Raw genomic sequence first — 22,258 nt, 5'->3', positions numbered from 1 at the left:
CGTGGTTCCTGGCTTATACTCCATACTTGATATATGTATTGATGAAGATAACAAAATTTTTCAAAAGGTATGGAGAGGTATCTTTCTAAAGGATTGTTATCTTAACCAGTGCCAACTCTTATTTTCCCAGAAGTTGATCCAATAAACCCTCATTTATTCAAGCAACATTTACTGAATTGTTTAGCATGTGCCCAGCCCAGTGCTGGTTATAGTTATCCAGAGGTAACTGAGACAGAGCTACTGCTAGGGAAGAATTCACTGCCTAGTGGGGAAGCAAGTGAATAAATGAATTATAAATATCATGCTAAAGCAGAAGCATTCATAAGGTGCATTAGAAACACTGCTGACAGTAATAAAGTGACATCTGGAATGAGCTTTGGAGGATGAATGGTTTCCAAGCAGGAAAAATGTTGCATTTACTAAGCAATTAAGAAACAGGCTAAGGACATGAACAGGCAATCAAAATTTAAAAAAGGAAGCAGAACAAGCAAATAGCACTTGGGGAAATAGCTTCTCTGGCAACTTAACTACAATTTACAAAATGAGATATAGTCTTTTGCTTACAATAATGCCTAGTTCCTAAAAGTCCCACATCAGTAAGGATTGGTGGGAGTATAAACTTGGTAAAATCTCTTTGGAAGGCAATTTGGCAATATGAAATACTTTGTAAAGATCAATCCCCAAAAACCTACTTCTGGAAATATATCTTTCAAATAGTAACATTATATATACACACAGATTTATGTATAAGAATTTTTAAAAAATTATTTGTAGTAATGCAAATAGGAAACAAACTACATGGGGTAATGTTTAATAAATTACTGCATATCTATGTTACAGAATACTACATAGATATTAAAAATCTTGTTTTCACAGTATTTAATGACGTGATTATATAACATTGGTTTGGTTAAGGATTTGAGTAAGAATTCAGAATTAGAAATTACAGAAAATATCGACTTGACTTTACAAAAACATAAAACTTAGGAGAAATATTTGCAAAATACCTAAGTGACTTTACTTAATATCAATACACAAAAAGGTCTAACAAAACAATTTTTAAAAGATGCGCCTACTAGAATAGAGGGATAAGTCTCATGAAACAGTAATTTACAAAGCATGAAAAGATGATCAACCTCACTAGCAATCCATGAAACATTAGATAACATCTCTGGCTTATCAAGTTGACAGGTTTTTAAAGATAACCAGTGTTATCAATGTTCCAGAGGAATAAACACTAGAAAACTTGTGGGAACTCTAAACTGGAGAACTATAACATGACAAGTTAAAGTTTTGCATACCCTTTGGTTCAGAAATACCCATTTCAGGGATTAACTGATGGAACTACAATTGTGCAAAGATGCTGAAAGTACGGTTCATGATTACAGAGAACGCAAACAACCTACAGCCTGCAAGCCTGGTTTTGCAGTTTCACTGGGACAGAACAGCCTGCTCATTTACATATCCCTTAGGGCTGCTTTGGTTCTACCAAGGTGGTGTCCAGTAATTGGGACAGAGACCACATGGCTTGCAAGGTCTTAAATAAATACTATCTGCCATTTAAAGAAAAAGCTTACAAACTCCTAATCCATAGAACTAGTGAAGAAATATACGATCTGTCCAAAAAGAGATACGTATCAGTTACAGCCATTAAAAATGACTTTACACGCCATTTAAAAGGCACTTAGTCAATTGTTATTTAAAAGCAGACAATATACTATTTGCATGAATTGTATACAAAAAGAATTACAGCTAGGAAAAATTCTACACCAAAATTTTGATATTGGTGATCTGAGATAATTTGGGAAGGGGGGGGCTGTCTTTAAAAGTTTTCTTCAGTAGAAGAACAAGTTTTCTTCAGTAAACGCATCTTTTGTAAAAATGCAAGAGAACGAGTTGTGAAGTAACTGCTTTCAAAGTGGTTAGGGTGTAAGAAAAACAATTTTAAACACCAGTTCTTTAAAATCACCATACACTGGCCCTCTTTGGCCAGCTTCCTGCGCCTGGGCCATACCTTGGCCAGCAGGGGATGTGACACGCATGTATCTTCGTCCTCTGAGCCAACCACTCCAAGGTGGACCGGCATGGTTCAACTACTGCCACCAAGAGATACTTCGGGTGTCCCTGGGTGCTTCTGTTCTGTCTGCAGAGCCTCCTCCCCTTTTCCAGTGACTGGTTTCATGGTGACAGTGAAACCTGTGCTCTGAATTCATCTCTTCACACAAACCTTCTAAGGCCTTTATGTGCTATGAGGTCAGTACTGGTATGTTTCTTTACTAATCCTTTTAAATAAATAAAATGGCCTCTGCGCTGACTCCTAATTCCTAGAAACACTTAAACTGAACATTCTTAAAAGGGAACTTAATTCAAATGTGCTTCTACATAGTATCTTTTGATGAGTTTTTCTTAACCTACCTTTTAAAATTCTCTAGAGCAATTTTTGCATAATAAACTGACATTATAAAGATTTAAACAGCTAAATACAAAAATGATTTATGTAATACAGATAGTACCTAAATCAGTGCTTCTTGATCTTGAATATGCATACAAGTCACCTAAGATTTATGAAAATGCCGATTTTTTTAAAAAAATAAGGTGTTTTTTAAAAATTGACAGTTGATTTCCAATGTTGTTAATTTCTCCTGTACAGCAGAATGATTGTTATACATATTTTTAATATTCTTTTTCCATTATGGTTTATCACGGATAGTGAATATAGTTCCCTGTTACACAGCAGGACCTTGCTGTTTATCCATTCTATACAGACTAGCTTGCATAAAATGCAGATTCTGATTACTATCCTGGGATGGGAATTTACGTGGCTAACAAGCTCCCAGGCAACGTCCAGGCTGTAGGTCCTCAGATCACACACTGAGTAACCAAGTGGCCACGATCACCCTTAACGCAATAGGTGCAATATATATGCTTTAGAGCAGCGGTCCCCAACCTTTTTGGCACCAGACACGGGTTTTGTGGAAGACAATGTTTCCACAGACGGGGCTGGGGATGGTTCAGGCGGTAAATGCGAGCGATGGGGAGCGGTGCGGAGCGGCAGGTGAAGCTTCGCTTGCTTGTCCGCCACTCACCTCCTGCCGTGCGGCCCGGTTCTGGTCCACTGCCTGGGGGCTGGGGACCCCTGCTTTAGAGAATTCCAAACTAATACTATTTTACACTAACTTTAAATAGTTATTATTATTGACTCTTACATTGCTTTCCATGTTCTTCATGCCCTAGGAACCCGGAAGTGTTTGCAACGAGTACTCCTACACACATACGCCATCCTTTATTCAAATGCTGGGAGGACAGACTTGTCCAAGGTGCCGCAAATAGCAGCTTCTCCATCGATACGGAGCTCCCACAGCATAAACTACTCTTTCTTGCTTCCTTCAGCTTCTGCTCAGCCTTAGCCCTCAGTCTTACGTTCTACTATTCTTTCAAGGCGGCTACGCCTTTGTATGTCTGCCTTAGGCTGGACTGAGATCCCTCCTACTCTCCAGAGCCCCTTTCCCTGCCCTTGGCTTGCGTGTTTGTATACATCAGCCTTCCCCCATCTAGACGATCAGTTCTTCTGGGGCACTGTGGTGGAGAGGTTCTGAACATCTGCTTGGAGAGTTCTGCCACTTACTTTCCTTGAGCAAGTAAACCACCATATTAGCCTGTTTCGTCTGGTAAAACAGAAGTCATACAAGGTTGTGAATTATAGAAAATAATGTTTAAAAAACATTTAGCAAAGTGGCACCAAATTAACACCGACTAAATGGAAGCTACTACGACAATGACATACAGAATTCAGTATAATCTTTCACATGAGAAATTCTCAAACGTTACTTAAAAAGTCAAAATTGTTCTGCATTTTAAAAGGTATTATTTCTGAATAGGGGAAACTGAAAATATTGGAAGTCTCAGCATGGCGCACTAGGATTTGCAAGGTCCTCTAATCTAAAATTCCCAGTTTAGGATGCTGGACATCTTATCTGGAAAGCCTGGTAATTCCCCTCTTCTCTGAGGGAGCTACCCAAATACGTTTAGTAACTGAAAAGAATAAGGCTTGAAAGGAACTGCACGGTTCTAAAATCGTTAACTACTGTATTCTATAAGTTTACAGTATTCTTTGGTGATAACCTTATGGAAATTTAGTCTGAATTGTTATTTATAACCATAAGCATTTAAATGTTTGAAATTCTATGATTCCAAAAAATTTTATTTAGTTCCCTCATCAAAAATTCTCTCTCTTAAAAACCTTTAAGGTTTTTAAGAAGAGCATACTGCAGAGATACCATTTGAAGATAGAAGTCAAGAAACTTGCAGAACTGGTAAAAAGAGCGATCCAGACTCAAGAAGCACATCAAATTCCAAGCACAAAATAAAAATAAACACCCACATCCAGACACATCGGAGTGAAACTAATACCCTGCCCGCCCCCGGACAATAGCCATTTCTAGGTTGCTATGTGTCGCAAATACAGGGTAGGGAGAAAAGATGAGCTTCTGTGCCTGAATAATGATCAGTTCAACTAGAGTATCTGAATACATTCATCCTTCTCTAACTGGTTTAAAGGGGAAAAAACTTACAGAACTAAAAGGAAATTTCTAGATTTGAAATTCCATTACAGATGATGTTATTCAGCCTGAAAGTTAAATGACATTATTAACAATAGAAAAGTCCTTGATTGTGCCTCTGTAATTTCAAAACAATATAGAATGTAATAAATAAAAATACAGATTTAGGTGATCCAATTAATATTTCCAAGTTAACTTTTAGAACAATTCATAAATGAGAAAATGCAACTAGTAAACTATGGTAAAATCAACCCCACCAATAAATAAAGATAAGGCATTATTTCATAAGCCTTAAATTAGCAATCATTAAAAGGAATCCCCTCTGACAACTGGAGATTGAAGAAAGAATAGCCCACGTCTTTTTCATATTTGTAAACATTAAAATAATCCCTTTAAAACAGTAATTTAGTTGAGAGGATAAAATGTTAATCCTTATAAGCTATCAGTGTGAATTTTTTTCAGAATTTATTCCAAGAAATAACACAAATGAAAGGTTATATACAGCAAGGTACTCAATTAACATTAAACTATGAAAAATGTTAAATGACCATGAAGACTACATAGCAATACAGAAAATATCTGAGACGTACCCAAGTTCTTAAGATGTACACTCTTCACTCAGCAATTCCATGTCTAAGAAGCACGACGCCAAACCCCAAGTGTGCAGAAGTACAGGTAAAATTTCTGATGTTGAAAAATTGGAAACAATCTAAATGTTTATCATAGGGATGAAACATCACTGTAAGAGAATACAGATCTATATTTGAAATTGAAAGAAACCCATGATATATTGAGGAAAATGTTACAAAGTAGTAAGCACAGCATGATCCCATTCTGGAAGAAGTCTTTATATTCACTTACACATGGAACAAAATCCAGAAGTACTTATGATACACCTGCACAGGATTACAGTTTGTAAAAAAATAATTTTCTGTATTTTCAGATTCTTTACAGTGAGCATATATTATTTTTACAATCAGGAAAAATAATAAATGTAGTTCCAATCTGGAAGAAAATTATCTGGGAAAAGTACAATATTAAAAATTAACCAGCTATGATCACAATGCAAAATTTCATATGGGCAAAAAGCAAATACGGAGAGAAAAAAAACCAAAATTAGATCACTGGGGATAAGAATGCTGAGTCTGAGTTCCATTAAATGTTTGTGAAAGTTTTTGTGTTTTTTTTTAAAACTCACACTCTTCTTATTAAAACTGCTGGAACTAAGAGCTTCAAGGGAGGAATACAATGTGAGAGGAGGAATCTTAAAGTCAGGTAGACTTCTAGTCCTGCCACTTACTAAACAGCTGTATAATCTCGGCGAAGGAGACACCTAAATGCCAATTTTCTTGTGACAAATACTGCCTGGAAGTTGTTTTGGCCATTAAATGATATCAATTATATGAGGTGCACCTCACAAAGTCGGTAATTAACAAATAGTGGCCATAACATTAAACTATATGATGTTGTTGATACCTGGTACTTTCAACCTACAAAAACACAAGTTTCTTATGTTCAACCTAACAGCTGTTACTCTGAAATGTTTCATTCCAATTTCCAAAGCTTAACTGTTCTCTAAACATGTATACCAAACGACTGACGTTCTACCATGTTTTACCATTTGAAAGAGATCTCACTTTAAAGCTGGGGAACTGGCATCTAACTTACCTGCTTGAATGCCAGTTAATGGCAGAATTTAAGACTGAAACACAGGAAACGTGACTCTGGGTTAGTACTTTTCAGAGTCCCGATCCTAAAGTCCAGTTAAAAAAAAAAACACCATTAGCATACTACTTAAGAAAAAAGTAAGAATTTGAATCTTTCCTCATTAAATAAGTGAGACTAAAATAAATATTAGTTCCCCCCTAGGGGGAGGGGAGGGAAGAGTGATGGTGGAATTACTGATTCTAAGGAAAGTAAAATTTCTTCTGGGTTCTGGTGATGATTAACGAAAATAACTTAAACAACAAAAATGATAGAGTAACTGAGACGGATATACAAAAAATAATGGTGACTACTACCAGGAAATAAGATTAGGGGTGTGAAGAACTAAAAATAGTTCGCTATTTTCGTTTTAAATTTCAATAGGTAGTAGAGTAACTAAAATCCAATTACAAAAAATACTGTCTTAAAACTAAGCTAGACCAACATGGATTTCGAGAACATCGAAATATACGGAAAAATAACCCAGTTAAACAAAGAGAACCAAGTTATAAAACCACACATTTAAAATAAGGGAGGACAGTGAGAGGCATTTAGAGAAAGAGGTATATAAAATAAATGTTAACGTTTCTGAAAGACTATACCAAAACACAAGAAACTGTATTTCTCTGGGATGTGGGAATCAAGTCCCAGGAAGGAGACATACTTTTTCACTTTGTATATTGTATACTTTTTAAACATCATAAACATGTATTATTCTATGGTAACATAAAAAAACCTTTAAAGTCTTTAAAAAACCTGATTATACCCACAGCATTCTATGAAACACTGTATAACATCAATTCACACTCCTCTGCTGCCTTTTACTTAATGGTCATTTAGTCAAAATTAGAAGGCTCCTTGGGGTGTTTACTTTCTCTGTCCCTCCACTCAAGATTGGGGGAAATGTTGAGGATTTAGTTTAAGTTTTAACTCTCACTGCCTGAACTGTAATTTAAAAATTAATCAATGGACAGCTGAATCACCAATTAAAATATTTTATCTAGGATCACTTTTCCTTGTTACAAAAGCCTGAATCACTGCACACTCTGTTTTCGTTAAACTCTATAGCCCTGTGAGTTGGACAAGCACAGATTTCAAAAATATAGTTAAATATATATTGAATTTTTATCCATTGGCATAAAATAAGCAAAATACACAGGTTATCGGGTTTGAAAGGAAATAATTTTTGGCAAGAGTCTTCACGAGAAAATATCATCATAAATTCAAATCCTACAGGACTGACTCCAAAATTAGAACAGTTAAGAGGTGGCATAAGAAGAGCCCTTTTATGTCTACTCAGGATTTGCCAATTCAAAGGCCTTAAAACATGTTTGAACGTTTGAGGCTCAGAACACTGTGAGAGGTAGGCTAGTGGCCACCTTGAGAGTATGAATACCCTTCAAACTACATAAAATCGGAGTTTTTAAAACACTGTGATGGTCAAACAAAACACAACTGCAGACAGAATTCAGAGTATATGCCATGAATGTGCAACCTCTACATTAGCACAATAACTGGACTTTTTAAAACCAGAATTCACAATACTTGGGTCTTTCCAGATTAAATACTTCAGTGCCTAGTACACTTCTAGAAGTAAACTAGCGTTCAAATGTTTTCTGGATTAACAACATAAAACAAAAGGTTCTTCAAATATTGGACACAATCACCAAATAACCAGTATATTTAATGAACTGGGTTGTAGGATTACACATCAGTGCTGTGTGCTGGAGCTGGCCTGCAAAGACGACCGGTGTGTGTCTCTTTCTAACGCCAAATTTAATGATATCAGATTGGTAGGTGAAATCAGCCATGGTGAGAGTATTTATAACCACAAATGTCAGTAAACACTACAAAACAGGGCACTTTTTCTTAAGAGAAAAGCATTCACCAGCACAATATATGACCAGTACATCTTGGTCATATGTTCATTTGTTCAAATATACCACATAAAAATTTTAACGAATGACGTTTTAAAATATACAAAGAAAAAATTTTAACTAATGAAGATAAATTCAATACAACAGGCTAATGTAACACAAATGTTAGTAACAGCATCCTTTCAAAAGTAAGTTTTACTACTGTCTAGGGCACAGACTTTATCAATAAAGTTGAAATGTTTCACAAAATAGGAGTCCCTGTGATACTTCAGATGTCTCTTTAGTTTAAAACCTGATCCACTAATTATCCCATTAATTTACTTGTAAAGTTTAAAGAAAACCCTAGAGAATAAACCGTACTGATCTCAGCAAATTATGAAGAGAACCCAAATTAAAAATGATTAAGTTTAATTAGGTATATAGGATATAGAAAGCAATTCCCTCAGAATTTCCTAAGATTTTATAAAAAAATCTACTTACACATAAATGTAGACAGCATTTTAATCCAACAATAAAATATTTGCTCCCCAGAGCAAAAGCTCTGTCATTAGCCTGTGCCTTGCTTCTTTCATCCTTAAGGTATGAGTCCACTTTAAGGACTGTATGAGATAATACATGAAAAGCATTTAGCAAGTTTCTGATACATTGAAAGAGCTTAATAAGCCACACTCTGTGATACCACCACCAGGTTCTTTTCAAGTCATTATTTTTGAAGAAATATATCTTTATAAACTCCCCTAGAGATTAATTTTCAGATATAAGTCTGAGACTACAAGTGGAGGCTAAACATGAGGTGAGTCATTCTGAACATGAGTTTAGGAGAGGAGCACAAATATATGGACAAAGAGGCCCCAGAAGGAAGGCACAGGCCGGCCTGGGGATGGCAGCGTGTTCCGCGGTGTGCCAACAGCAACAGCAACAGAGCCAGAGCTTTCTGTGGTGACTGTGTACCGTAAGTTACCTTTTACGAAGTCACTCCGTCTTCAAAAGAATTTTGAAACATTCTGTTTAAATGAGAAGCAACAAGTGCTCTCTCTAAAAATGGACAAGGTATAAAAAAAACACTGGGGGAGAAAACCATAGCAAACCTCCTTCTTAAGAAGTAAACACATTCCTTTAATTGTAGCCGAGAAATCCAATTTTCATTTTATATACATATATAAAATATATATATATACACACACACACACACACATACACAAACAAAGCTAAAATTCTTTGTTAACGATAAGCATAGGAGAGAGAAGAAATTATTCTTTGTTTTGAACTTCCTTTAGCAAGGTGTTTTAATTTTTAAATAGCTATTTGATACTCCCCCAAACAATTAAACAATTTCAAAGTGGTCAGAATAGTAAATAATTCCCAAATGAACACTCATAACCAGGAATCAGAACTTGTAATATCCCTTTTAAAAAGGAGCTATTCACTAATTTCATCATTATTGAAATACAGTCAAATAAAAATAAAACCCAGAAAACAGTGTTTAAAAAGTTTACAATTTCAAATGAAATTTCAATTCTTCCCACCGAGCCAACAAAAACACTTAGAAGTTCAGGGAGTAGTATATTTACCCTGAAACTAAACACGGTTGTTCTAGAAAATACAAACGTAAAGTGTAGTGTGGTCTCAGGACCCTTGAGGGTCCCCCCAAAACGCAAGGTCAAAACTATTTTCATAATACTAAACTGTTATATGTCTGCTTCACTCATGGTTTCACAAGTGCACAGTGGAGTTTTCCAGTGCCCACATGCCATGTCACATAAAAAGAACTGTCATGCAGAAGTAGTATGAGAATCCCACTGCTTCTATTAGGCCAGATATTAAAGAGATGTGCAAAATGTAAAACAATGGTTTTCTAAATAACTGTGGAAAACAGTAATTTGTCACCAAAAAGGGTATTTATGTTAACATGTAACGGGTTTATTATCGTTATATTTAAATGAATAAACGTTTTTAAAATATCTCAGTATTAATTTCTAATACAACAAATTCTGAGCGATATAAGTTACATAAACAAAAGCTCTTTGGGGATCTTCAATAACTTAAGACTTAATAATAGTCCTGAGACCAAACTGTTTCAGAACTCTTGGTACTGTGACAGGAAAGCAGCCAGTTAGTTACTGCTTCCATTTTACCAACTGACAGGAACTGTACCAACGAGGATGTATACTGGGAGCAGGGGCAACTCACAAGTGAAGAAAGCACTGATAACGCTTCTTCCAATTTACAGAAAGAATTATTCTACAGAAGAAAGTGATTACCTAATCTCTATTTTCACAAAAATGAGAGTAAAATATGCCTTTAAACTTATCAATAAAGTTTGTCACCCCAGAAGAAAAGAAAAGTTTCTTTCCTCAGCATACACAGGAGAGAAGACCTGATTCAACTAGTAAGTCGGGAAACGCGAGTCTTCATCCTTGCCACCTCCGAGTATTTTCTCCTCTTCAGGGCTCAACACAATTCTGACGGTCTGTGTAAAACCAGAAGCAAATCTGAATATGAAAGTCTAACTGAAGATTTTAATCCACATCAAATCTGGATCACTTCTTACACTAAGCATTTCAATTTCACAAGTTTTCATTTAAAGTCAACAAGAGTTCCCACTTAATTACAAACCTCAAGATTTACCCAGAAAAAAATAGTCTTTAAAATTATTTTATTAACAACTGTTTAATTTACTTGTTTCTTAGATGGAAAGCCTGGTAGGTTAATTGAATAATGGCCCACAATTTTATTACATAACTTTGTACATGAGCTGATTGGGACCCAATACAATCTAAAACATAGGAATTCAAAGACATTTCTTAAGAATTCCCTCCATGAGAAGGGGTCTGGAAGGACACCCCAAAAATGCAGACATTTCAAGTATACACCAAGACACACCCAGACCTTTGCAGCATTCATTTAATTCTAAGAGGCATACTGCTCACAAAAGGGGCAGAGATTTCCCAATTTTCTTGCTTATCAAAATAGTTCAGATAACCATACATTCAGCTAGATATGCACTGGACAGCAATGTCTCAAGAAGTCTGGAACTCTACACAGATTTTAATATAGTATGAAAACAACTCCTGTAGTCACCATTCGAAAAGGTATTCAACATGAATAAATAATGTTTGAGGAAACTGATGTTCACCTCTTTTAATACCAAGCTTTAAAAACAATTTAAATCATCATAAGAAAATTTTTCAAACATGTATCACATATTTATATACGTAACCTCACCTTTTCTTGATGACACAGAGTCACAGTAACAGACAATTATCAGAAGAAGATGTAATATACTGATGCCCTCTAAGCTGGGCTGGCTGTCCCTAAACTAACTGGTCTTTGACAATACATGCTCTTTTGGTCTGGGAAATCTATTCATCAAAACTTAACATAAAGACAAATGCATGAGCTCTAACGTATAGATATTGTGACTTATATGGGCTGCTCAAAGCATTTTTTTAAAAAACTATTACAAGTTTCTCAGTTGTGTTCTGTTTTGATGGGATTGCCAGATTATCACTGGATGAATGAGGCATTATATAAATATTTAAACAAGTTCATTTGAATATTAACATAAAGCTATAACTAAACATTAGTATTGTTGCCTTCTTAAACAAAGTATTCTATAACTTTAAGGTAACACTGGGTTCCAGTTTCTTTCCCCCCAGAAATGAACATAAACAAATGTCCTATTAATATCAGTTTGTCCAAACAAAGAAAAAAAAACTGAGGTGCAATCATGTCACAGTTAATGCATGTCTGCTTCCAATACATTCAAAGACAGTATTAAAAAAAAAAAAAAAATCAATAGTTAAAATAAGCCTTTTGCAGTCTGAGAATTCCAGATACTTTAAAAAATTTGTAAATACACATACATGCAAATTCTTCATATATACAAATTTTCACAACAGTTAATGCATGTCTGCTTCCAATACATTCAAAGGACAGTATTAAAAAAAAAAAAAAATCAATAGTTAAAATAAGCCTTTTGCAGTCTGAGAATTCCAGATACTTTAAAAAATCTGTAAATACACATACATGCAAATTCTTCATATATACAAATTTTCACAAAATTAAGAAGTTGCAAAGAAATCAGAAGGATTACGGTGAATCTAACAAGCTACATTTAAATGCTTTACCACTGACATATTCCTGAACATAGCAGTTTTAATAAATTTTCTACATGGCCTTTTTATAAAATTTTCTCTTTTAGACATAAAAGTTAGTCACTAGAAGTCTTCTGAAATTCTAATTTAAGAATTCAAGATGTTCTCAATTCACTACTGATATTTAAGGCCACTTTGGTAAAGGCATTGCAGCAAGAACACAAAAACAATAGCATATTTTCTAGTATTTATTTTTTTCCACCTGCAAACTGTAGCAAAACATGATCAGCTTTATTATGCAGACAGGTATCCCTCTACATTTTTAAAGAATTTAGGCATGTATAAATAGAAGAGCTCTTTAGAAAGGAAAAATTCAAGAATGAATAAAACCTTCCAATTTTGACTCTGTAACTTTCCAGAAGCAATGGTTAAAGTGATTTTAGGTCATTCATTCCAAGATATATGACAGCACCTTAAAAGTGGCTGATCCATTTCCCCAGTAACATTTCTCACATAACAATGTGTTAAAGTTACAAATACTGATATGCACAAATAGCTAATTTCTAAGAAAAATATGTACAGTACTGCAGCATAATGAATGTGGTATCTGCAATAACTTAATATTAGCCAATTTTTAATATACATGATACCGCTACTTTTTTTTGCCAATTCACAGGTTAAAAGTTGTTACTGGAGCCCTCTGTTTTGCTCATATTTCCTGGTGTTTAATACACAATGCAGGCTTTTTAAAGACTTCTCTTGTGTTTAAAGCTAAGATCAGTGAAACAAGACAACAGTGCAAGAGGCGGAGAGATGTAATGTGACCATGTAAAAGTTCGTTCCAGTAAAGTGTCTATATAAGGCTATAAGAAAGGATTGGTTGATGAGCTTCCTGTTGGAAATTGTCCTGTCGGTGCACCAGTCTAAAGGAAAACATAAGACAAAGTAAATAAACAAACGAATAAGAGTGTGTGGAGAAAATATGAAAATATTTAATGTTATTTAATTAAATAGTATTTAGATTAGGAATTATTTCATAATTATTGGCAATCATATTTATTCATTATTGTTATTAGCAATATACTGTAATAAAGCGATAGGTTATCAGGCACTGTGTTGTGCCTCTTATATCCATTATTTCATATAATTCTCATAATAGATGCTAAGAAGGGAACTGGCCCTAAAAAAATGCATTTATGATTCAAACCAAACCTGACTCCAGGATTCCTTTTTCACATTGTTCACTAAATCTACAGCCTCTCATAAAGCATTATTTTGACAAGAAAGCAGACAAGTTTCATGTCTAAAATAGCTTATTTACTGTCAGTGCTTTGATTTGCAACTGATTAATGTGTTTTCTGGGGGTTTTTTTTTTGAATTTTATTTTTTTATACAGCAGGTTCTTACTAGTTATCCATTTTATACATATTAGTGTGTACATGTCAATCCCAATCTCCCAACCAATTCATCACACCATGCCCCCAGCCCGCCACTTCCCCCCTTTAATGTGTTTTCTTAAATCAAAAAGGGATCATGCACAATGGCTGCCTCGATTTGTATAATCTTGCAGAATACCAAAGAGCATCTAGGAGGAATCACATCCTGCTTTTCCCAATTTGAAAACAATGCAACAACTTATAAAGTGCTTAAAATTGCATCTCACTTACCATAAAAGGATTACTAGATACTCCAGCAGCTGCAACTTGACCAAAAGGGGTTACCACTGGCTTTGTTTGTCCAAATGCTGCAAAACCCGCACCTTGTTTAAAAAAACCCACCAATTATAACCATACCTTTGAGACAATCGGATGCTTATAAAGCTTCATAATGAGTTTCAGAAAAATTCCTACCAGAGCAACAATAATAATAAAATCAATGTTAAACTGTTGAGTCTCATGCTCTTTCAAACAGCAGTTAAACTTCCACTGGCATGTCTTAAAGAGCTTACATTGACTCTCCAGAAATGGTTAATTCCAGTTTGTCTCAGCTACGTGAATTGCTGACAAAGGATTTAATCAAGAGATAAACTTGTGACTATTTGAGAGGGGCTGTGATCCAGGGATTTCAAACTTTAGCAAATGAGTGAAATGGGCTCCCACCCCCCAAAAAAAAAAACCAAACAAAAAAACCCCAAAAAACAAAAACTGGTCTCTAGTGAATCTTCCTGAAAACAAGTAACAAACTCCAACCACAACACAGTTATCTATTTAGAAAATGAGTTTATGTCACCAAAAAAACCCCAAAACAACAACAACAAAAAACGTACACAAAATGGAACAAAAACAGTTCTCCAATGCAAAACAAACAAAAACACTCTAGGTCTATAAAGTTTCCTTTTAAAATCAAGAGGCATATTAGAACACAGAAGATAATAAGAAAGACACTGGAGATTCTGAGAAAGAAGAGGTACTCTTTAGTCCCTGATTTCTCCTAAACCTATAACCTGGTCACAAAAACTTACTAAATCACTCAATTTTCTGTGGCCCAAATCACCAAAGGCTTCTATATTTGTGTAGTAAACATTCAGCAGATAATGCTACAGCATTCTCTAGATAAGTCTTTTTGTCCAAGCATTCATATTCTGATACATAAAGGATACCTGCAGTGGACCTACAGCTAGCCGAATATTAGATCTTACCGTTGGGCTGCTGAGAAAAAGCTGTCTGCGGAGGGAAAGCTGCCTGGGCTGGGAAGGCCGGCTGCTGGAAGCCGCCACTAAAGCTGGTGGGAAGACTGTACGGAGCGGGAGCCCCAAACCCCGCAGGCATGCTCAAGGATGCAGTGCCAAAGGTCGCCGCTGGCCGGAGAAAAGAAAGGCTGGTCACTCACAAACGAACGGTAGGGCCTCCTATGCTCACACTGAACATTATGAAACAGATATCATTTACCTTAAAAACAGTAAGATGCATTTTAAATTCCAAAACTCCCAACAAACTTAATAGTAAGTTTTAGCTCCAGTTTAACATAATCTATATTTGTTCTCCTGAAACCAATGACCAGAATGAAACTAATAAAGCTATCGTTTGAAATCACAAGAAAACTTCTCAGCGTATTTATATACAGTTTTTGAGTCTAAACAGCAGTCTACTTTTAAAGTCCATCATCATGCAATTCACATGTATACTAGAATATACATTTTTAAGTTTTGTTTTGCTATATGCAGTAAAAAAGTCAAACATTTAATTGTATCCAGTGAATTGTCTGCTATAATGTAATATATGGGCTCCTGGAAAAACATTTAAAATCTCTGCAAAATAGTTCACTATAAATAAAACTTACAGGAGAAATGGGGTCACAGGCAGGCCACTCAAAACCTATGCAGCTTTCTAACCCAAGGCAAAAAAAGGGGTGGGGGGCTTCCCTGGTGGCGCAGTGGCTGGGAGTCCGCCTGCCGATGCAGGGGACACGGGTTCATGCCCCGGTCCGGGAAGATCCCACAAGCCGCGGAGCGGCTGGGCCCGTGAGCCATGGCCGCTGAGCCTGCGCTCCGCAACGGGAGAGGCCACAACAGTGAGAGGCCCACGGGGGCCCGAACAGTGAGGGGCCCACGTACGGAAAAAAAAAAAAAAAAAAAAAAAAAAGGGGGTGGGGCGGGGGGCGGTCCTAATAAAAACACTAACACAATTAAACTGAAAACATACAGACTCCCATTCCTTTTTTGGAAAGTAAAGGAACACTGCTTTGGATAAGGGGTATAAGGAAGGTTAGGTTAGGACTGATGAGTTATAAAAACTGGGGCAGAGTACATAAAAATTGAACAGAAAGTGAAATAAGCATCCTTACAAGAGACCAAGAATGTAAGGTGAATGACACTGTGTCCAATAACTTCCCCATGGCTTGTCGTGTCCAGCCACTATAACTTGATGGAATAAAGCATTCGTTCACAAGTTGGGGAAATTCGTGTGTGAACTACAGCTATATATATACATGGTATGCTGCCATCATTCCCCCCATTTACAAATTACTTATGAACTAATTCACATTATTACATTATCATATTATTATATTATTTATATAAACACACATGGTAGCAGAACAGTATATTACTTTTTGCTAGTGAAGATTCAAAATAGAACCTTCCAACTATATGTTGTAGGAAAAGCCTAAGTGAAATAAGAGCCAATAATGGTGCTTTTAATACAGAACACTAGTAATTACATAGTGAAATATTTTCAGCACGATGCTATCAAAAAACATAATTCACTGAATTTCCTGATTTTAAGAAAAAATTACCAACTTGATTGCTGATTTAAGGCACAAGAAATTAATACTAAAAGTGCTACACAGAATTATCTTTTATTAAAAAAAAAAACTAAAAATCATGTTACGGATGTTGCCCAAAGTAATTCTCATAATCCTAATTTTTTCAACAGTGCAATTCTCCGCAATGAACCTAATTAGATTTTCCAATTTTAAGTATTACTTTTTATTATTGATAAGAAAAAAGGGGAACTAAGCCACTGGGAAGCAAGTGAATTAAAGAATAATAAGCACACTGCAAGGAAAACAGGAGGGTTTCAGAACAGACAACAATGCACTGACGTAACTTTGACAAATCACTTTTTAAGAAAGCGGTATAAAGCAAAAGTTGGATACAGTTAAGCAAAACCAAACTCCATGGAATAATGTGGTAAAATGGTTTGGTACATCGAAAAGGTGTGTCACTCAAAGTACTATGAATTCAAGCTTAAGAAAAATAATTGAGAAAGCTATTAACATTCTAATGTGACCATGGAGGTAAGCAATATGCTTTTCAGTATTAAAATGCCACAGAAGATTTTCATGTAACGTTAAATATAATGTATTCCCAATGCCACACATCCATGACCACTCCATTTTAAAACATGGAAAAAACTTAATTCCACATGCAGGGATCCAGAACACCAGCAGAAGCTTCCACAAGCAGGTAGACAAATTGCCACACAAATCTAGATATTAGTTGTGGCCACCTACCAAAATGAGCGTGAGGAAACACTTGAGAATGCATTGCTCCAGAAAGGCCTTATGGAAAGCCATAAAGAGACCAATGTCAATTAACTTATGAATAACTACTGGCAAAATAAAAGTAAATTTGTTTCATTAAAATGTTCTAAAATTAGAACATACTGTTACAAAGTAGGTAGCATAAGAATACATAATAAAGACACATCCAACAGAGTCTTTTTATTTCAATTATATTCATGACAGTAGTATTTACACTGTTTGAAATAAAGAGGAGATTAGAATAATACCAGAAAAACAAATATCAAATGAAGAAACATTTACGAAATCCATCTTTTAAACAAATAACATTTTTTTCATGTGAAGATACAATAATATCCATAAAAAGACTTTCTAGGCCTCACCACTTACACCCAAAAATGCTATTCATAGGATCATCTAAAATGATCTAGCATCTACCTTTAGCATCTAAAAAGTCAAACCTAAAAAAATAAAAATAGGGCTTCCCTGGTGGCGCAGTGGTTGAGAGTCCGCCTGCCGACGCAAGGGACGTGGGTTCGTGCCCCGGTCCGGGAAGATCCCACATGCCGAGGAGCGGCTGGGCCCGTGAGCCATGGCCGCTGGGCCTGCGCGTCCGGAGCCTGTGCTCCGCAACGGGAGAGGCCACGACAGTGAGAGGCCCGCGTACCGCAAAAAAATAAATAAATAAAATAAAATAAAAACTCAAATCTTGGAGAAAGCACTTGAATAATGTTTGATTGTTTTATTTATGACTCCATACATTAACTAGAAAAGCCTAATGATAACTCAAGTGAACTAATTAAACATTACGCAGGGAAAATTATTCAATGTAGTTCATTAGAAAGGCGACCAGCACTTTCAGTTGAAAATATGATGGCTAAAAAGCGAGAGAAAAGAAAAATACATCTTGTGCAGATCTTACCTGGCATGACTGAGGTCAGACAGGTTACATATAAATAAATGTAATTAACAGAAAACAAATTTAGGTTGTTAAGTACCAAAACCACTGTTTTAACCATCTGGAGTGGGGTTGTTTCTAAAATATATGGCCATGCATTTTAAATTAACATACTTAACACCACCTAAATTTGGTGAAACAAAGCAATTGAGAGATTAGAGCAGTTCTGTCTTGATTCTGTAGTTTTCTAATTACAGGATACCACAACTTCTTTAAGCCTCAGTTTCCTCATTTGCAAACAGGGGGTGGAGGGACAGGGATAGTATAATACTATCTACTTTACAAAGCTGCTGTGATTAAAAGTGCTACAGAGTAAATATCCAAGGAGTGTTATTTTTTCTTGCTAACTTAAAAAGATGTTTACAGTGTGTTCTAAATTCAACAAAAGGTTGATTGAGGGGGAAGGGTTCTGAAACAAGTTTGGTCACTTTACGTTTATCTCCCTTCTTAGAGCACTTTATAAGCTCTGAGAAATCCTGCATTAATAATACTGGTTAAATTCTGTTTAACTCAGCATTTCCCATAAATATTTGGGCCTAGAATCCCTTTCCATGAAGCACTGATAACACCATCTCAGGACACATGTTCTACAAAATAGGCTTTGGCAAAAACTGACATTTAGTCAACAGTGATTGTTAACCAGTATTAATTTCTGTACCTCAACCTGCAATAATGATGCCTAGTCTTGCCTGGGCTGCTATAAAAATATTTTAGGGGCTTCCCTGGTGGCGCAGTGGTTGAGAGTCCGCCTGCCGATGCCCCGGTCCGGGAAGATCCCACGTGCCGCAGAGCGGCTGGGCCCGTGAGCCACGGCTGCTGAGCCTGTGCGTCTGGAGCCTCTGTTCCGCAACGGGAGAGGCCACGACAGTGAGAGGCCCGCGTGCCGCAAAAAAAAAATTAAAATAAAAAAAATAAAATTTAGACTTGTTTTAACAAGCTTTTTGATATATAATTCACATATCATACAATTTGTCCACTTAAAGGGTAGAATTCAGTGTTCTTTTTTAACGTATTCACCAGGTGTACAACCATCATCACAATCTAATTTTAGAACATTTCATACCCCCCTCACTAAAAGAAATTCCATACCTATCAGCTCTTCATTTTGCCCCACCTACTTTCTATAGATTTGCCCATTCTGGACAGATTATAAATGGAATCATACATTATATGTCACTCTGTGACTAACTTCCTTTATTTAGCCTAATGTTTTCTAGGTTCATCCATGTTGTACCATGTATCAGTACACATCATTACTTTTTATTATCAAACAAATTCCACTGTACGGCTATACCACATTTGGTTTATTCATCCGTCAGTAGATGGACACCTGGGTTGTTTCCACTTTTTGGCTATTAGGAATAATGCTGCTGTGAACATTTGTATACAAGTTTTTGTGTGGATATAGGTTTCATTTACTTTCCTATGAGTGGAATGAGCGGAACCAGTGGAAACAGTGCTGGTTTAGAAGCACTCTGGGTACTACTACTCGATTAGTCATTGATTAATTTTGGACCCGTAAGGCGGGGGGGGATGAGAATCTTTTAAAATCATTTTTTCATTAAATGAAAGTTAGAAAATAAAGGTACTCATTCAGGGACAAAGGAGAGATTTAAGAGTTATAAGAGAATTTCCTAATAACTGAAAATTATATTAACTTTATTAATTAGATTTAAGGGCTCAAGTGCTCTGGAAAAAGAATGCTAAATATTATAGAATCCTAAAATAAAAAAGGTCTTAGCCCACACTGGCTAGTCTACTGAAGGTTTCTATATAACATGGTAAAAGAAAGCGCAAAAGCTTTGTAAATGCAGGAAAAAAGTTATTATTAAAATGTGCATTTTAAGAATGAAATACATCAGTAAAACTTTTTAAATAGTTCACATTGAACTATTATCAATACCCTCTTTCAAAAGCTACCTCAAATGGAATTTAACAATACTAATATATTTGTGAAGAACACAAAATATTTCCTAAAGAACTAATATTAATTTTGATGGTATAAAAACAACACTGGAAATACCTAAGCACAGTGTATTTGTCAAAGTGTTGTTTATATTTCAGCTTCAACAGAAACATGTTATATAGTTAACATTTACTTTGACTTAGTCAATTCAATAATAACCCAGTAAAGATGATCAATGGGATAAATCAAAATGGTTTATAAGGGGAAAAAATTTTTTACCTTGAAATAAAAATTTGTGGACACAGTACATTTACCTTTCAATAAATTTTGCTTAGGCTAATATTAAAATTACTTTATATCATCTGAACATACTTTGTACACTTTATATTATTTCACATCCCATGTAGAACCTTAACTTTAAAGGACTTTCATACTCCAAATAATTGGGGTGCGGGGGGGAGGCGGGGCCCTTAGCTCTAATAACAGAACCAGCCTGGAGGTACAGTCATGAAAGGAAAATAATAGAAATGATTTACCAAGTATACACAATAATGCAAAGACCATGCATGGTGATTTACATCATCTAATTCTCACAACATCCCTGCCAGAGAATAGTGTTCACATTTTACAGAAAAGGACAACAATAAGGTTCTGAGGAGTTACATCAACATAACCTTGGTCAAGATATAACTTGAGTTTCCATCCTTCAGTTGTCAAATGGGGTTATAATAGCTATAAACATCTCAACGGTATCTTGCAAATAATATATCTTCCTATCACTTTTCCTCCATTCATTAAAAAAATAATATACAGAAAGCATTTTTAGGATTACCTAGCAAGTAAATCTAAATCAGGATTTGAACACAAATCTGGCTGTACCCAAAGCATACGCACTTAACTTTTCTGAGCCTCAGTTACCTCAGCTGTCAAAGAGTGATTAAAACATTTATTTGATGAGAGTGAAGAGGATTAAATGAGAAAATGTAGAAAACCCTGTGTCATGAGACATTTTATAAATTCATTCCACGAAGCCAAAATAATATGCTTAGAAACAAATATTACATATATCACAAGTGATGTATAAATATTTTGTCCAAAACACAACAGAAATTTGAAACAATCACTGATTATGTATATTTGAATTAAAATAAACCATTTTTAAAAATCAAATTATGTGCAAAATTCAAATAGTTATTAAACATCTATTATGTGAGATATCAACAGATTATGACTGAAGACATTTATATGAAAAGGAAAGTTATGGTTCAAACTCCCAATATCACATATTCTCCACCTTGCCAATGACAAAAAGATATGCTAGTAATTACCAATTCTTAATGGTGCAAATTTATTATGATGTTACAAACACCTTAATCTCTCAAAATATCACATCAACAAAGGCTATAACTGAAGTTCAAAGCTTTAGTTCTAAAATTATCTAAATCTAAAAACAAAACCGACAAATTCAGTTTAATGGGTATTGGGCCATACCACATGCACTTGCTAATATTCCAAGGTACTGGCAAATAACTCTGGTGTTCAGGGTAATTAGACAAAAATCAAAGAGGTACAATATAAGAAATAATGTAGCTGGCTTACACTGTGAACCAGAAAGAAAAAAAGGGAGAGCGATAAAGAGGATTTTTTAAAAAATATCAGAAAAGAAAATATTTAAATGTTATACCACAAATTAAACCAGTTTCCCACAACCTAAAAAAATGTGAACACCTAAAAGAAATATGTACTAGAAAAAGACCTCATTATTAAGATCTCATGTAATAATACCCATCTCTTCCTTGCAATCCCATGAAAAGAAAAAAGCAAAAAAACTTACACATTTTTTCTATTAAGACTGAGTTATAACCAATAATTGTGAAACCAGACCAACAAATAAGTCAGAATTACAATGTTCAAGTACCATCTCTGTCATATATTGGCTGTGGGCTTTAAGGCTTTAACTCTCATCTCCATGCTTGGGCTTCTGCACCTGAAAAACGAAAGCTTTGAGTGGTGGGTGCTAGATAACTTCTCTGGTCCATTTTCAAATATTAAATTCAAGGATTTTATAAACTTTCAGCTACTATATGTCTTTAAGGACAAAACTAATCCACTTTACAGTCACTTCAGTAAGAAAGGAACCTTATTTTCTGATGTTCTTCACATGATGTCTTTGCAATATATACCTTTTCCAAAGC

At 35.3% G+C, this 22,258-nt stretch overlaps 1 protein-coding gene across 9 annotated transcripts in view; it reads right to left on the bottom strand.

The window, feature by feature from the left end:
- Positions 1 to 12,472: 12,472 nt before the first annotated feature.
- The window catches only part of AGFG1 (ArfGAP with FG repeats 1), a 68,934-nt gene continuing 59,148 nt past the window's right edge, over positions 12,473 to 22,258 (bottom strand). For 5 of the 9 annotated variants that reach the window (XM_028482330.2, XM_024124667.3, XM_028482337.2 and 2 more), the window contains 4 exons: positions 17,191 to 17,238; positions 14,876 to 15,034; positions 13,905 to 13,996; positions 12,473 to 13,160 (listed from right to left, as the gene is read on the bottom strand). In XM_028482330.2, coding sequence (XP_028338131.1) covers positions 13,101 to 13,160; positions 13,905 to 13,996; positions 14,876 to 15,034; positions 17,191 to 17,238 — 359 coding nt within the window. In that variant the 3' untranslated portion in view covers positions 12,473 to 13,100. Of the gene's footprint in view, positions 13,161 to 13,904; positions 13,997 to 14,875; positions 15,035 to 17,190; positions 17,239 to 21,396; positions 22,051 to 22,258 lie in introns of those variants that run through there. The other 4 variants (XM_024124668.2, XM_028482332.2, XM_024124670.3 and 1 more) reach the window with 2 other exon arrangements.

Source organism: Physeter macrocephalus, chromosome 2, assembly GCF_002837175.3.
Source record: "Physeter macrocephalus isolate SW-GA chromosome 2, ASM283717v5, whole genome shotgun sequence".
NCBI lineage: Eukaryota > Metazoa > Chordata > Mammalia > Artiodactyla > Physeteridae > Physeter > Physeter macrocephalus.
Note: the sequence above shows the minus strand (reverse complement) of the source record. Positions and strands in the feature narration are given on the sequence as shown.